This window comes from Phyllopteryx taeniolatus, chromosome 13 (assembly GCF_024500385.1).
Source record: "Phyllopteryx taeniolatus isolate TA_2022b chromosome 13, UOR_Ptae_1.2, whole genome shotgun sequence".
Taxonomy (NCBI): domain Eukaryota; kingdom Metazoa; phylum Chordata; class Actinopteri; order Syngnathiformes; family Syngnathidae; genus Phyllopteryx; species Phyllopteryx taeniolatus.
The window spans coordinates 18,276,937-18,294,637 of NC_084514.1; the positions used below are offsets into that span (position 1 = coordinate 18,276,937).

The 17,701-nt window shown below is 42.5% G+C and overlaps 1 protein-coding gene and 1 long non-coding RNA gene across 2 annotated transcripts in view; one reads left to right on the top strand and one right to left on the bottom strand.

Annotated features, from left to right (window-relative positions):
- LOC133488182 (uncharacterized) overlaps positions 1–17,701 on the bottom strand; it is an 80,225-nt gene that overhangs the window by 50,763 nt on the left and 11,761 nt on the right. The window lies entirely within an intron of this gene.
- Positions 42–9,397, top strand: foxi2 (forkhead box I2). The gene is made up of 3 exons (XM_061795754.1): positions 42–317; positions 3,582–4,329; positions 7,598–9,397. Exons 1-3 carry the CDS (start codon positions 312–314, stop codon positions 8,134–8,136), a joined length of 1,293 nt encoding a protein of 430 aa, XP_061651738.1. The 5' UTR covers positions 42–311; the 3' UTR covers positions 8,137–9,397.

The following is a 17,701-nucleotide window of genomic DNA, read 5'->3' on the forward strand; positions in this document are numbered from 1 at the left end:
CAGAGAATTGTTCTGTAAAACAAAAAACATTAATCCTGGTTTTTCACGAGTTATACTTTTTCGAAGCTGCCACCTCCGGCGAGAGTCGGGGCACACCTGGGAGAGGCGAGCCCCAGAGCGACCCGTGCCGAATCCCCCCCCATTTCTTTTCTCCTCCTCGCTTTCTTGCCGTGACGTTTGCCCAATCACGGCAGAGGACGGGATTGGGCAATAATCGAGAAGAGGAATCATCGGGCAGGCAAACAAACGATTCCGAGAAATCGAAACACTGGGAACCAGTTCAACAAAAGAACCCATTGACGTTGTCTGATATGAAAGTAAGTCCACTTAATGCTAACACACTATACAAAACCCCATAGACGGGATAACGGAACTAGCGTCAACCTCACAGTTATTATAAACCATTGAATATTTGTATATTTGAACACAAGATATAGCAACACATGCAGACACAGCGTACAACAAAACTCACAGGCATATATTCTTTCTCATCTGCAAAAAAAATTGCTAATATCAGTTTACAGCTGATATTAGCTGATATTTAACAGCTGAAATGCGGCGGTCCGGTTTCTGTTTTTTCGTCAAATCTAGTAGTAGTAATATGTCTATGTATCGTACTGCCACCTGATGGGCAAGACGTGCAACACCAGTAGGAGCAGTACAATGCCCACTGAATTATATCATGATGCAGAAACTGTTTTAATTTTTTTTTTTTTTTTTATATACATTCTATTTCGTCATGTTACCCCGCCTCCTGCCCCATGATATCTGGGATAGGGTCCAGCACGCCCGCGATCCTTGTGAGGCGAAGCGGCTCAGGAAATGGATGGATTGATGATTTGAATCATACAAAATATAACCAAGTTAGCAAGCCTTATCTTTTCTTAGTAATAATTGGTCATTTAATGGTTATTTCAGGAATTCAACTGATGATCATCACATGCTTAAGCACAATTCTTCCATCTCATCTTCGAAATATGATTAAGCTCATGTGTTAAAAATGTGAGTTTCGCTTCAAGAAAAAAACATTGTGGTGAGTCTAAAAAAAAATTTTTTTTTTAAATTTAAAAAAATCTTCATTTAACCGTGCCGAGTTTGACTGCTGCCCGCCGGGAGACGTTTGCGAAGATGTCAACACTCCACACGTTTGACAGCTCTCCATTATTCAAACGTGACATTTGGTTACAATGAGGCAATTATGAGCACTTAGGACTCCACCAGTGTTACTTCTCGTAATAAGAAGCACCTTATTAAATCTTGTCATTCTCGTACAGTACATCTGACGCATACTGTATATCCGCGCCATGCTTTTTCTTACCCAGCTTCTAACCCCGACCTCGCTATTTGAAATACTTCTTACTTCATTATTACCCTTTTGAAGATTTTGATAAATATACAAAATAGTGTGATTTGTCTCATAGTTATACTATTGAGAATTAGATGATATTTTTCAAGTTATGATTGGGAAAAGTGAATATTTCTTAAGTTGAGTCTTTTAGCTGTAAAGCTGAATCGCAATTTTTGATGTGCATTGAAAACCTTGAAATTAATCAAATTGTTGATTTAGATTCTTTTTGTTCACTTTTTATTAGATTTTCTTGTTCTTGTTTACAATCACATCACATTTTAAAGAGATAAAGAAATTGTCTGGTTAAAAAAAGTTCCATTCTTTTGCTATATTTCATTAGATTTTTAAATTGTATTTCTTATGTATTTTTTTTTAAATGAAACAAATAAAATTGGACTTTTTATGCTCGTTGACAACTAAATAACTAACATACATCACTTAAGAATTTGAATGAATATTACTAATGACATGAAACTATTTGTCATGATATCAATCAATTAGAATATTGTGCAAAATTCAGTACTTCAATTAAGTCTTTCTCTCGGCCTTTAAAATGAGTAAGCAATCATGTCGATGGGCTTGTTTTGTGTGCGTGTTTGTTTTTGTCCACGATGTCTCGGTCTCCATACACAACATCTAGCGTTTCTCATTCCAAATCGTGCACCTGAATTGTTTCCGAGCTAAATCAAATGTCATATATCGTCATTTCTCATGTTTAATACACACTGGAGTATAAGGCGCACCACCCCCAAAATTGACTCAAAAAAAATAAAATCAGGATTGTCCTTCTTCCAATGTATAATGAGCATTGATATATTTATATGTAGTAAATGTTAGTAGTAACCATCTCCTAATTTGTTTTTTCTAATCAATACTCATCAGTAATATTATCAATACTGAGCCTTACTTGCCCTTTAAAAATTTATTTAATATTGTGTCGCACCCTAGTGTTTAGTTTTAACACTTTGGCTTTCAAATGAATTTATTATCTATTCCATCCATGTTCTGGGGCGCTTCTCCTCACGCGGTTCGCGGGGCGTGCTGGCGCCCGCATCCCAGCTATCTTCGCCCTGAACTGGTCGCCAGCCAATCGCAGACATATCTACTCATGTACCTCATTTCACGGTGAAAGGCATTTCTAACTTTTACTATACCTGTATGTATAATACGCACTATTGACTTTTGATCATTTTTTGGGGGAAAAAAAAAAAGTGCATTACAAATGAGAAATGACGGTAGCTAACGCCTACCTACCGATATAAACACTGACTGACCTACAATGAAATGCAGCAAAAATGAGGACTAGTAATGATAATGGTGCGCTGGTTTTGAGTGTTTGACGTTAAGAAATGTGCCTGGTTTAAGCAAACAACTTGTGCCATATGACTTGAATGCAGCGTCTTGCCCTGTGCAGGTTCAGAGCTGAGAGTTGCAGGGTTTGGGGGGGAACAAACCATTTTGGAGACAATAGGGGGTGGTGTTACATTTTTCTTGTTCAATTTGTACAGTCCACACTAGAAATGTATGGTTTTACACTTTTCTATAAAAAAAAAAAAAAAAAAGAAAATTAAAAAAAAAAAAAAAACATTGATATTTCAAACAAAATGTTTTAGAGCTCTTACATTTGAGGGGTGCTGGGATTCATTCATAAAAATGGACAAGAAACGCACATTACAACTTGGAATACATTTACAGTAACGGACCAACTTTTTTCTCATGGTTCTTATTTTCAAAGCTCATTTTCAAGTTGAAGCTATTCTTTTTATTATTGGCATGTTTGGCATCTAGACATTACAATGATCCAAAAAATGATATGCTTTTGATCAAAATTCATTTTTCTATTATTGGTATCTTTAATTTGATACGCACGATTGAAAAAAAAAATCTAGAATAACAGAACTACTTATTATTTGTCATAATTTTTTTCCAATGGCGTTTTCAATTTTGTGGAACCTAATTTAAACATAATTATAGAGACAAGGCATGATTCAAAACAAGTTTGAGTATTTAACAGCATTATGATTTGTTTAGATTTTTAAAATTTTTTTAAAAAAGTTTGTTTTGTCCGAGTGAGGCTCAACACGAGTCAAAGCAAACCTGTCAGTGTTTCCCTGCGGGAGGTGCGACCGCGCGAGTGACCTCGTCTCGACCACGCCCCCCTCGAGTCGCGATTGGCCGCCGAGCTTTTCGCTGTCAGGAGCGTCAAAACAATTCAAAGTGGTTTCGCACGCAGACAAACAGACACTTGTTGAAAGAAGCATTGAGAGAGGACAGGAGAACCTCTCCTCCGGTCGCCTTCACAGCACCTCCCAATTCCGGACTCGGAGTGATGATCGAGCCCGAGTCCCACCATCAGAACCAGCATCAGTCCTCCGCACCCAGAGGCGCGCAGCAGGGCCCGGACATGGCCGTGTACTGCGATTCCCTGAGCGGCATGTACCACCACCACCACCACCACCACCACCACCACCAGCAGCAGCAGCAGCAGCAGCCGCCTCAGAGCCTCCAGAACCCCGCTCACCGAGCCGCCGGCTTCGGCCTGCACGGCGAGTACGCCTCCCCGCCCAGCCCGTACCTGTGGGGCGTCAACCCCGCAACACCGGCGGCGGCGGCGGCGGCGCCTTACCTGCACGCCGGCAGCCCCTCGGGGCCCTTCGGCCCGCCCTCGTACGGCTCCCCTCGGCCGTTCCTGGCCGCCGGCTCGCCGGCCTTCGGCGGCCCGGAGCTGGGCTGGCTGTCGGTGGCCAGCCAGGAGGATCTGCTGAAGCTGGTGCGGCCGCCGTACTCGTACTCGGCGCTGATCGCCATGGCCATCCAGAACGCGCACGACAAGAAGCTGACGCTCAGCCAGATCTACGCCTACGTGGCTGACAACTTCCCCTTCTACAAGAAGAGCAAGGCCGGCTGGCAAAACTCCATCCGCCACAACCTGTCGCTCAACGACTGCTTCAAGAAGGTGCCGCGCGACGAGGACGACCCCGGTACGTCAACGCACTTCCCGTCTACTCGCTCACCTGAGCGCCGACTTCACTGATTGAAAAAAAAAAAAAAAAAAAAGCTATCACTTCTCAAACAAACTAGACTAGACTGATGTCTTTTTTTTTTTTTTTTTTTATACCATAAACGTGATCCCCCGTTAATCGCAGAAGTTTCGCTCCAGAACCAGCCGCGATACGCCAAAATCCGCGATCCAGAAAGATAGAACTGTTTTTATAAAGCCTTAAAAGAACCCTCAAACAGATTTCAAAGTCTTAAAACACACTTTTTGAACACATTGGAAACGAATTTGAACACAAAATAAAATGTCAAATCACAAAATGGAAAGAAAAAATAGAATCCAAAGTAAACAGCGAGGCTGTCTGGCACAACTTGTCACTCGACAACCACCGGGTTGTCCATGAACGCACCGCCGACCGATTGGCTCAACTTCACGGGCATCAAATTCAACTTATTTGTATTATATACGCTTATCCCGTGGTCAGCGTGGGAGTGACTTTCTGCGACCGGTGAAAATCCACGATATTGAGAAACGACATCATTTTTGAAAGTTGGTTTAAGCCTTCACTGTTAACATTTCCAAACATAGTGTACAAAAAATGCGTAGTAATAAAAGAATAAAGACCGCTTCAAGAGGTCTCAGTGAACGCACCGTCGTCGAGTACAGCAGTGACAGACTTGAAAATGTCTACTTCACTGACTTGTAAAAAATGGAAAACACGATTACTTCTCAACGCAACATTTGTTTTTTGTACATTTATTTCAATCTACCTAAAATATTTGAAGGCGGCACGGTTGGACGACTGGTTAGCACATCCGCCTCACAGTTCTGAGGTTGCGGGTTCAAATCCCGGCCCCGCCTGTGTGGAGTTTGCACGTTCTCCCCGTGCCTGCGTGGCTTTTCTCTGGGCACTCCGCTTTCCTCTGAATTGCCCGTAGGTGCGAATGGTTGTTTGTTTCTATGTGCCTCGCGATTGGCTGGCGACCAGTTCGGGGTGACTCGCCCAGAGTCAGCTGGCACGGGCGCCAGCACGCCCGCGACCCGCGTGAGCTGAAGTGGTACACAAAATGGATGGATGATATATTTGAATACCGATACTTAGGCAACGATTAAACTGTGATTTGAGCTGTGAATCGAACGTTGTTGCCATAAAAAAGATCAAACACATTTTTCATGATCTCCAGGTGGGAAAGGCAAATGTTACAGCAGGACACAGCAAAACATCATAAGCAACTCATACATTTCAATGCTTTTATTTGTTTAAGTAGATATTCAGAACTTTGTATATATTCTGTTAAATAAATAAGTGCTTCGTATGTGTGGCTGACACATTAAACTGGAAATAAAAATAGCAATAACTACTAAAAAAAACAAAAACCTAGATATGCAAGATGCATTAATTGAACACTAAAAACATTTTTATAAGTTTATAGGCATTTACTGCGTGATTGAAAAGTTTTCAATATTTAGAACAATAATATGTCAAATTAATATCCACACTTATACACAGTAATTCATATTAATAATATTAAGATCCATTTGAATCACCACATGAGACACTGTTGAGCGTCCTTGGGTGAAAGGCACTATAAAACTAAGTGATTATCATTCAAATTCATGTCATGTGTTTCCAGTCAAAACATGTTTCAAAACATGTGTTTCCAGTCGTTAGCCGGGTTTTATATTGAGTGAGAGTAAAGGCTCACATTTAGGCAATACAAACGTTTGACTTTTCGTCCACCTCTTTTACTGCAACACGACCGAAATTTCATGTGATGCTCTTCGGTTTGGACATTTTGGCACTTCTCTGCACATGTAAGAAAAAAAACTCAAAAGTTGAGGAGCCGCAAAGACATCTTTGTCGTGGTTGATGTTATTTTGGAGGGAGTGCATCAGTAGCGTTGGGACGCATTTCTTTAGTAAATACAAAAAACGCCTGGAGCGTCAAACTTTTGGGTTTATTTGTATGAAGTGCCTTCATGTCGTTGGAACATGGTTGACATTAAAATAGACCTAAGTAGAGATGCAACTAACCATTATTTGAATAATCGGTTGTTTTTTCACTTAATCAATGAATCGGATAAAACCTTTTTAAATTTCCATCCCTTTATTCAACAACAGGACATTATTTCAAACTTAGATTATGATTCGCTTACTTGTTTGGTCCGCGATGTCAGAAAATAGATACAATCTGTTGATGATTGCTTTCAAAAAATCAAAGCAGATGTTTGCAAGTCTTATTTTGGTTCAGTCTGCTTTGATGAAGGACGAAAGAAATCTGAGAAGATTTACTGTTGAGAGGCTGAAATTTCGAGGATTTGGACCATTTTCTGTTAAACGACCGTGCGCCTTAACCCGCCCTAGTTCCTACGGAAAGCCCAATACTCCAAACCTCGTGAATAGTTCACATGCAATAATATTGCATCAAACACATCAAACAGTCCAAGGTTTTATTGCAATGCTTCAGGATAGAAAATATTTGTCGTCGTCTTATTCTCTGCCAGTATACACAAAATCATTAGATCTGCCAACCCTTGAGCAACCAACATAAAACTGACCATGAGAAAAACACGGAGAATGCAAATCCAATCCAGCAACTTTCAGAGACTGACTTGCTGATACTCATTGCAAAACAAATTGATATTGGAAACTGAAGCCTTCTGAATTGAACTGGTAAATCATGATAGAATGATATTCGGGGTAGAAATGCTGTCCGTGCTTCAAGCACGGTAGGCAACATCTATACACTTAAAGCTCAACGTTTGCGTGTCCGTTTTCAAAGAACTTTCTCGAGCAAAAACGTTTTCTTGCACGTTTTTGCACGTTCCTGCACGTTTTGCAATAAGCCTCCACTTATAGTACATGTTTCTCCATGTTTTTACATGTCCTTGGTCGCATGTAATAGTAAGAATTACCTGTCATGATATGTATTATTAGTTTGGTATTTAAAGAGGCCGTTGAAACCTTGGAGGCGTGCAGGAACGTGCAAAAACGTGCCACAATGTGCAAAAACGTGCAGGAACGTTCAAAAACGTGCAAGAAAACGTTTTTGCTCGAGAAAGTTCTTTGAAAACGGACACACAAACTTTGAGCTTTAAGTATATAGACAAGGTTTCTGAACAATTAATCGATTCCCAAAATAGTTAAATAGTCAAATCAATTAATTTGACAATTGATTAGTTGTCGATTCATCAATTAATTGCTGCACCTCAAGACCTCATATCTGACAAATGCGAATTTTCACGCTGCAGGCAAAGGAAACTATTGGACGTTGGACCCCAACTGCGAGAAGATGTTTGACAACGGAAACTTCCGGCGAAAAAGGAAGCGAAGGTCTGACCCGGCGCCAGTGGCGGGGGCCACCAAGATGGAGGACGTCGCGCGGGCCCCGACGCCCAAACCTGCCGACAACTCCCAGCTCTCGCCCTCGGACACGGACGCCCTGAGCGACAACCTCAAGACGGCGTCGCCGTCGTGCTTCAGCAACTTTTACAGCAGCATGTCCTCTCTGGGGGGCCCGGCGGCAGCCCCCGGGGGGAGACAGGCGGGGCCCCTGGGCCTGCTCGACGAGCTGTCCAGCAGGAACATTGGCGCTCTGCAGGGCCCCTACCACGCGGGCGGCCAGCAGGACTCGGCGGGGTCGGAGCACGGCGGCGATGGTCTGCACTTCAACCGCGGCGTGTACTACAACGCCTTTGGCGGGGGGCAGGGCGGACAGTTCAACAGCCACCTGTACAACAGCTTCAGCGTCAACAGCCTCATTTACCCCCGAGAAGGGGCCGAGCTATAGGGGACGCACGCCCCCCCCGGCCACACTCTCCAGACACTTTCTTAGATACACTCACAATCAGAAATTCAAGGTTTTTGCTTGCCATGAAACTCTGCGCGTTTACCTAATGAAGTGACCGACTAGTGACGCATCATCAACAAGCACTTGTCTCCTTTTGTTGATAAATTACGTTAAATACACTCATTTGTAAAGTTAGACCTGTGATCATGGTACGTTTTTTTTTGCTCACATTTAAGGATCTTTTTTTTTTTGTTTGTTTTTTTTCAATGTACAGCCATGTCAATCTTTTACAAGCTTTGGCCAGATAAAGTTCGGATATGCAGAGTTTTAGGTGGATAAAGTTCAGGTAGTCAAGATTCAGCGAAATAAACTTCATATATGTCGTTATTCGGCAAAATATACCAGATAAGGCGAGATTCGGCGAACTTCAGATATGCCGTGTTTTGGCCAGATAAAGTTCAGATATGTCGAGCTTTAGGCGGTTAAAGTTCAGATAGTCGCGACTCGGTGAAATAAACTTTATATATACCAAGCTTTGTACTGTATGTCAAGCTTTGGCTAGATATATTTCAGAAATGTTAAGCTGTTAGCTAAATAAAGTTCCGATATAACAAGCTTTTGGAAGATGTATCGAACTTTGGCTTGGTAAAGTTCATATGTGTCGAGCCTTGGCTGGATTAAAGACCACATATGTCGAGCTTTGTCAAGATGAAGTTTGGCTACGTTGAGTTTTGGCCAGATGAAGGTTAATCTATATCACGCTTTGGCTCGATAAACGTCAGATATGTCAAGCATTTGGCTAAATAAAGTTCAAATATGTCAAGCTTTGGCTAGATGAAGTTAAGATTTGTTTAGATTTGGCCAGATGAAATTTGGATATGTCGAGTTTTGGTTAGATAAAGGTAAAATGTCGAGCTTTGGCTACATAAAGTTTGACTATGTTGAGCTTTGGCAAGATAAAATTTGCATGTCTCATTTTGGCTAGATAAAGTTCAGATACGCATCAAACCACATCGAGTCGTACCTCAAATTAAAGGCAATGATGAGGGCTTTGCAGATCTGTAATTATGTCGACAATATTTCCGACTGTGAAGACGCAATGACCAAACAACTTCAAACACCAACCCTTATTGAACTTGCAAATCAGCACGAACCCTGTAGGGGAAGCGTTTTTTTTATTTTTTATTTTTTTCTCGCTCTGCGGCGGCCGAACGAGTTCAAACCTGCCAAAGTTGCCTTTTATTTTTTTGAGCAGGGAACATGATTGGGGGGGGGGGGGGGGGGGGGGGGGGTTGCCTCACGTTACCTCACGGAGACAAGATGTCTCCTCTCAGCTTTGCATGCAGTAAACATCACGCGTAGTTTTTTAAAAATTCTCTTTTTAGGGCAACTTCATGACTGAAACGACAGCACTACGCCTCATACGAACAAACAAAAAATATATTTTTGTAAATTATAGTTTGGAAATATTTATGCTATTTATGCAGATAGACATTGTTTTTGTACTCTAGTTTGATCAAAGCAGATGTATAAACGATATCCTGGGTTACATGAATATATTTCTATATGTATCAATTACTGCTCTATGACATTTTTCTCAGGATTCAGTTTGACAATCCTTAAACTTTTCTATTGTTGCCTTTTTCAATCTGTACACACACACACACACACACACACACACACACACAGGCAGTTCTAACTGTGATTATCAATAAATGCCCTATTGTCATAACACGTACTTGATGGTCATTTTTCTTTCTTTTTTTTTTTTACACAGTTGCAACTGATTTGCTTAATGTTGTTCACAGTGATCATGAAGATTTCTTTTACAGCATATTCAAATGTTTTCATAAAAATATAACATCACAATATGTCATAAAAATAATCTGCAATATGTGTACACATACAAATTTTAACAAAAATAAAAACTAATATTCAAGAATTACATTTATTATTGTAGAAATACTAACTACAATAAAAAACAGAACTAATACTAAATAATTCTGAATACTAATTTTTAAAAAATATTGTCAATATTTATAACGGTAATTCTTTTAATTTAGCAGCAAATCTCTGCAGCACAATCATGTGCCAGTTTATTGGTGTTGTTCTCATAAAAATGTGCAAATATAAAACAAAAAAAATCATTTAAAAAATGGTTGACAATTGAGTAAAACTAAACAAAAACAAACAATTTTTAATTGACTGAAGCAAAGTTACTTAAAGCTTACATTTAAAGTTAAAATAAAAGTTACAGGTAATTGACAGCAAAGTCAACATGTGACAGGATATGTTTGTCATTTGATTTAAAAAATAAATAAAACAATCCAAAAATGTTTTTTGCAAATGATTGTTGTTATTATAATACTGATTTTAAAATGAATCCCCTTTTCTAGGACGTTACCCTCAACCATATGACATAACACAACGTAACTAGTAAGAATAATTATCTATGAGTCATTGCAAAATATTTGTGGTTATCTTGTATTAAATTACATATAATTATGAGTCAGAGCTAGTCGTCAAATTTTTAAATGACATTCAGCAGGCACAGTGCAGTCATTCATTTAGGAGGAATTTATTTTGGTCATTTTTTTGCTAATTAAATTAATTTATATCCAATTCATTCAAGTAAAACAAGGCCTAAATGTGCTTTTAATGACCAGATACCATGTGTGTTTTTGTAAAGACAACAAGAAAATGGAGGCCGCTTTTGACATAGTCGAGAGCGAAAGTTTAGCGTGGCTCCAGCGAGTTTGTCGCACGTCTTGATGGACGGCGGCGGGAAACAAGGGCACTTTTGTCTTTTGTCCCGGCTCCTTCATGCCCATCGTCCGTCCTCCCCCGTTAATTAGCGGCTTCTCTTATGTTAGCGTTAGCTGACAAGGAAAGGGGAAAAAAAACTAATTTGGTTAAAAATTTGAAGAGAGGACTCGTCAAAAACACAAACTGCACGCTGCGATTTTGGTTAGAATTTTTTCCTTTTTGCTCTTTCAGTCATGAGGGACGTTTTTCCACAATTCCGCATAGGTTCAATTGAGGCAACTAGAATCTTCTTGTTTGTTAAAAACGTTGAATATGTTATTGAAAAGGCTTGTTCATTTGTAAACTTTTAGATGTGATGTCTAAGATGGTTGGTTACGAAACTGTTGTTGCTGTTGCTGCCAGGTGCGGCTGACGAGTGACCGTCCTGCATACCGACCGCTCGTTCGCCTGCCTGCTCCCTTTTGGTTAGTTGCCTCGATTCAAACTTTATGGATTACTATGACCTGGATGAGTTGACAAAACACTGATTTGGTCCTGTCGTTTTACAGTGGATAATATAAAAAGTTTACACACCCCTTCTCAAATGCCAGGTGTTGTGAATGAGTGGGCTGTTTTACTTAACTGGACCTGGCGGGCGCTGAGACAAGGTGGAGGAAATCATGAACATCTCTAAAATACAATCAGGGTTAGCACAAATCCTTCAGGCAAAAAATTAAAATAAAACTAATATCAGGGAAAGCCTACTTGAGCAGCTGAAATTTGGGGGTGGGAGGGTGGGGGGTAATCAGATGCACATTAAATGGTGGCAGGTGTGTGCTAACCTGAGTTTGAATGTGATTGGTTGATTCTGAACACAGCCACATCTCCAGTTCTTAGCGGGTGTGCACACTTGTGCAACCATATTATTTTACTTTATTTTGACTGCCCCTCTTGAAAAGATGTCTTTTTAAAATTCAATTGAGTTTTACAGGTTATAGGTCAGTTTTGAAATGAATTATCTTTTTTTGCATCACAAAGACTTGACATTCGAACAGGGGTGTGCAGACTTTTCATAAAGTGACCTGTTGACAAATTTTCCCTACAAAATCCCCAGCTTCAAATAAGGTCGACAAACAAACAATGTACACTTACAACACGAGCTCCATAGAATAATGTTGCATAAAGATATTTACTGTATGTACAGGATGTTCTCCAGAAGGTTCCCAGCTTGGCAGCAGTTCTACTGAATGAGCAGATTGGCTGCCAACATGTCAATTAGAGAAGCTCCACTGACCCGGGGTCTGTTTGACCACCTTCCTTTGGTCCCGGGACCTCCCACCCACCACTACCACCACTCACGCCCACCTTCCTCATTTGGCACCGCTTCCATCGGGTGACGTTGAAAAGCGCCATTGTCGGCGCGGCTGGGAAGCGGCAGGATATCAGGCCCGGGGCGACATTTTCGGGGGCAACGCGTAGGTCTGCATCCTCGAAGGACCCCTGCGAGAAGTTTCACCTTGTTAATGAGAATTGTCTTTTTTGTGTGGGTGGGGTCCACTCGATCGAGGAATTCCGCGAGGGACGTTACGTAAGGACACGAGAGGGGACGCCGGGGTACAACTCAAGCATTCGTAACACTCCGCTGTATAGAAATCCTGGGCTGAGGTACCATAGGCCTTTCTAGCTAGTTGGAATACCAACACTCCTAAAATTTGAGAGATTTACAGTGGAACCTCGATAAAACGGACCGTCGGCACTGAACAATGCGCTCAAAAATAGTTTCCGTTTGTCACTTAAACTGCCTTTGACAAAGTCTGTTAGTTCCAGAATTGGCCACTGTTGTTCACAGGCGCTGTGGTGCAATGCAGGCAGAGAATGAGACTGACGTATTTCCGGGTCACAGATGTAAAATATGACTAGATCCAATTCCAAAAGACGTGCCTTCCGTGCCTATGTGGCGGCTATCTTGAATGCGGGACATTAACGTGGCGGCCATGTAATGATGGTTCTATCTATTGTCTATTGTACACAGACTCACAGCAGAGAGAGAAAGCGTCATGGCGGCAGTGTTAACTCTGGGGAATACAAAACACAAGTCTTTGGAGTCTGGAACATGCGATTTTTGGTACAGTAACACTTTTTTGGTCAAGCCGTTCACCTTTGGCGGCAGATTTGGAACTAGGAAGCACACTAATTCCTCCCGACTCATGAAAGCGCCTCGCCCATGATGAGTACTGTACGTCAACAATGTCACCATGGGCAAGCGCACCGGTGTGGTGAGTTTGAATGAAATGAAATTTATTTACAGTAACTTTGTACTGTACTGGGCGTTTTAGGCCATGAAAAAAAACCTACAAACCAATTTTGTACTGTACAGTGCATATGGCCTTAAAAAAAAACTGCTTCAATGTAACGGGCTATAGCACCCCACCCCGAGAGAAGCTGCTGTACAGTCATCGGCACATTTTAATAATTAAAGCCAAGGTGCTTCATACTAAAAGTCTCCAAAATAAGTCCAAGGTTTATTTTGGGTATTTTTAGTATTGACTATAGGACCCTAATTTACTCCAGAAAAAAATGCACGCTCGGCACCCCTAAAGTTCTGCTCCGAGACTCTCCCCTCGACTTGGCGACAAATATTAGCCAGGTGTTTCTCAGGCTGTTTCTCTGATGCGGAGGAAGCGCATCACAAGGGGTTAATGTCATCCATGTCATCGCGGAGGACCTCGAGCAGTCAGTGTTCGCCGCTCTGTCCGCTAGTTTCCATTGTGCAGGCGGCTGCAGGTGCGAGACACGCTTTGTTGATCATAATCCCCCAGCCAGTGGAGAAGCTTTGAGCGCGCTTGACGTACCCCGAGCGGCGAGCCCTTTTGCTCCCCGGCCGCCGCGCCTCCACCGTCTCCCGCCGCCGCTCATGGGATCCGACAAGCGGAAAAATAATGAACAACACCTTGACCCGGAGATGACCCGGCTCCAATTCGCCAGCTCCACACGACGGCGGGAGCAACTTACCACTTTAATTGAGCCACGCTGGATCAAATCATTCCCGGATCGGCCCCCCCCCTCAACCAGATGCTTCCTACGCACCTTCGAGAACAACCACTTTTTCAGGAACTTTTGATTTCCCGACAGTTGACGTGTCCCCACTTATTAACTGTAAAAAAAAAAATATCCAATGTCACTGAATTTGCCCCTCCATTGGTATGCAGAAGAATCACTGCCTAAGTATAGTTCAGTTGTATTGTTTTGTTGTTTTTAAACTTTCATTTATGTACAATTTCATTTCAGGCTCACTACCAGAATGCTTGGGGCCTTCGAAGGGCTGAAAACTGAACTAAAAGTGTTCTATCCGAGAATGCGTGACGTTACCAGCAGCCAATCAGAGCCGAAGACAAGGAAAATACAGCAAGATTGCTTAAATGTTCATTCTTTTATAGACATACTTTTTAACTGCATCATTTTAATAAACCACTGAATTAAATGTTCAAACTGTACACAATGTTACAGTGGCTTAAAAAAATTATGCAGTAAACTATATTGCTAAGTAAAAAAAAAATAAAAATACAAAATTAAGCCACTGCAACATTGTAGTTTGCACAATTCAGAGATTCTTTTGAGTTCCACTCGACAGAGCTCGTGTACCACTAGTGGTACAAGTAGCACACTTAGAGAACCACTGCTAGAACTAGGGTCCAACTGACTTAATCAGTCAATAGCAGCCCTTTTCAAATCAGCATATTTTTTGCCAATTTTTCACAAACTTTTTTTTTTTTTCCATTAACACATTACAACAAAGGATGCCGGCACGGCGGACGACTATAAACCAGCCTATTTTTCTCACTGCTTATATTAATCATCAACAGTAGCATTTTGCTACATAATTAGCGGTCAGGAGAACATGGGATATTAGGCCAGGAAAAAAAAGACACCAAAATATGGATTTAAAAGGATAACGATAATAATTCGAACAAAGATTTTTTTTAATTGGCCCAAAAAAAACAGCCTATTTTTCTCACTGCTTATATTAATCATCAACAGTAGCATTTTGCTACATAATTAGCGGTCAGGAGAACATGGGATATTAGGCCAGGAAAAAAAAGACACCAAAATATGGATTTAAAACAAACAAACAAACGCAAGAGAGGATAAAGGGGTTTGTTCGTTAATCCCATTGTACTTCATTGTACGGCCGTCTATTTACAGTAAAGTAAAGCTCACACATCAACAAGTAAACAGCTCGGATAGCGCATAGCGAGCCATGTTTGGGGTTTGTTTGGTACATGTTCCACAATAGCCGGCGGGCGGGTGGGTGGGTTTGCCACTGAAATATTGTCGGGCGTGAGGCCCCCTCTCCCAGCGGGGAACCCGTCGTGGTGGAATGCGTATCGTTGGCCTCATGTGCGCACCCTTCCCCCCCCCGCACTCCCACCGCACACACACACACACTTTTAATTGGGGCCTCCAGATCACACTGTCACTTTACACTGTGTAATAAGCTATTAGCCCCCCACTCGCCCCCGCCCCCCGTGCTAGCCCTCCCTCCCCATACTAATCGACATGGACGTGCCCATTGTGTGCGACCAGGACTGTTGTTCATCTGGATGTCCACACCCAGGTCTCGCAGGAGGAGAACGTAGGGGTGGGGGAGGTGGGTTGATGTAGGTAAACAGAAGCGGGGGGCTCCGGTGGGTTTCAAATTGAGGCGAGACGGTTCTCGTTCCCCCCCACCCCCACCCCCAGGAAACAACAAAACAAACTAACGCCTTCAGTGGATCATCTTGCTTGGACAAAAATATGACTTGGAGCCTTGTCCTGCGACAACACACGACCGAGGGACCCCCTCGAATACGACAACCCCCCACCGCACCCCACCATGGTGTTGCAGTGCATTATGGAACTGAGGAGAAAACCATCCAGAACCGTATTACTGAATTGCGAACGTGCTTCAAACTAACATGTCAGACTTGTTGCATTTTTTCAGGCATGGCTTCTAGAGACTTTTTTTGTGGGTCTACTCATGACAGCCCAGCCTACCAAATTTCATGTTGCGACGTCAAACTGGATTTGAGGGCTGAATTTTGAAAATAATTCTAGACAGTGCTACCGAGCCAAAATGGTTGCTTCAAACAGAAATGGCAGACTTTCTGTCTTTTCAAGCATGGCTTCTTTAGACTTTTTTGTGGGTCTACTCATGATACACATGGCAGCCAAGTTTTATGTTTCTTAATCAAAGTGCCTTTGAGGGCTGATTTTTTTTTTTACCTAGCCAAAATGGCTACTTTAAACCAATACGGCAGTATTCCTGTGTCTTTTCAGGCATGGCTTCTTGAGACCTTTTTGTGGGTTTACTCATGATAGATTTGCCTACCAAATTTCATGTTGCTCATTGAAACTGGCTTTGAGGGCTGAATTGTCTAATTAAAAGCATGGTGGAAATCTCTAATCTAACCCACAAATGGCGCTGTGTGGCAGAACAGTCCAGCCGTGTGTGTCACTATGGGAATAATTGCTAACACACACACACACACACACACACTTTCTCCGTCCATGCTCTAATCCAGCCCCCTCTGAGCTCAGGGTCTCGGGGAAAGGTTCATCCAAAGGGCGAAAGCAGCCTCCATGGCAAAGTAGAAGTTGGGTGATTGGGCGGCGGGGGGGCAGGGGTGGTGTGAGGGGGAGTACTAGTCGGGCGACGTGCCTAACAGCTTCATGTCGGGACACGGGGGGAAAGGACTGGCGCTTTTAGGGGGGTTAGTTATTTTGGGGGTTCATCTGGGTTCAGTGCACCAAGGTCACGACAGGACAAGGGAAGATTCGGACCACGGACGGAAATTTCCACTTGGGATGTTTTTTTCCCCCGTCCCGGCACCCCGATGTAAACTTTCACAAAGTGGCCGTTACGCGTTTAAAAGTCGGAAAATTTGCTGGTCGCCTTGGGCCCCCCCGTTCCGTGTCGACCCCTTTCACACAGTCAATCGACGTGGGAAAAAAAGTGGCTTTGACAGGCAGTGTGAAAGGGGCCTCCACACCCCTATTATGGTTTTCAACTATTACCTTTCACACAGCCGCTGTTATGCCTCTAAAGCCAAAAAGTTTGCGCCTCACCTTCATTCAATGTTAGCCCGTTTCACACAGTTCAGTGACACGGCAAGAAAACTGTGGAAAAAACAGTGTGAAACGGAAGTTAACACCCCTACTCCGACTTTCTGAAACTTTCACCCAAATTCCGTTACGCCTCTGATAACTTTCTAACACTGTACTACCTCTGAATTCGGGAAATTTTCATGTCACCATTGTCCCTCCATTCCTTGCCGGTGCCTTTCACACCGTCTGGAACAAAGACAGCTTTGACGAGCAGTGTGAAACTTACCACCCCGCTTCTGTCTTTCCGCCACTCCCTTTCACACAGTTGCGTTTTCCCAATCGGTGGTGCCGCTATAACGACTTAAGTCTGAAAAGCCGGCCGATGACGGGTACAGTCAGACCGCCTTCAAGGGAAACCCAAGCCACAAAGTAAGGAGTAATCCATGTTGACTGAGTGATGTGTTTTATAGGTTCCAGTTAGTGTTTATGTGAGTGTTCTGCACTCCCTCTCCCTTACACAGAACCTCAAAAAAGGCCAATTTTCCTTAAGTCCTGCACCGCTTCAACATCTCGATAGAGTTGTCGCACCCTCTCTCAGACCAAAAAAGTGAACCCTTTTAAGCCACGCACCAAATTTGGCCACGCCCCCCATGCAACCACCCAAGATTTGGCGCCCCCCCCTTGCAAGTGCTGTGTGTATGTGTTGTGCGTGTTTGTGTACACAGTGGCACAATGG

Coding starts and splice junctions, on each gene's coding strand:
- foxi2 (XM_061795754.1), top strand. Junction 4,330..7,597: donor GCGCGACGAGGACGACCCCG/GTACGTCAACGC, acceptor TTCACGCTGCAG/GCAAAGGAAACTATTGGACG.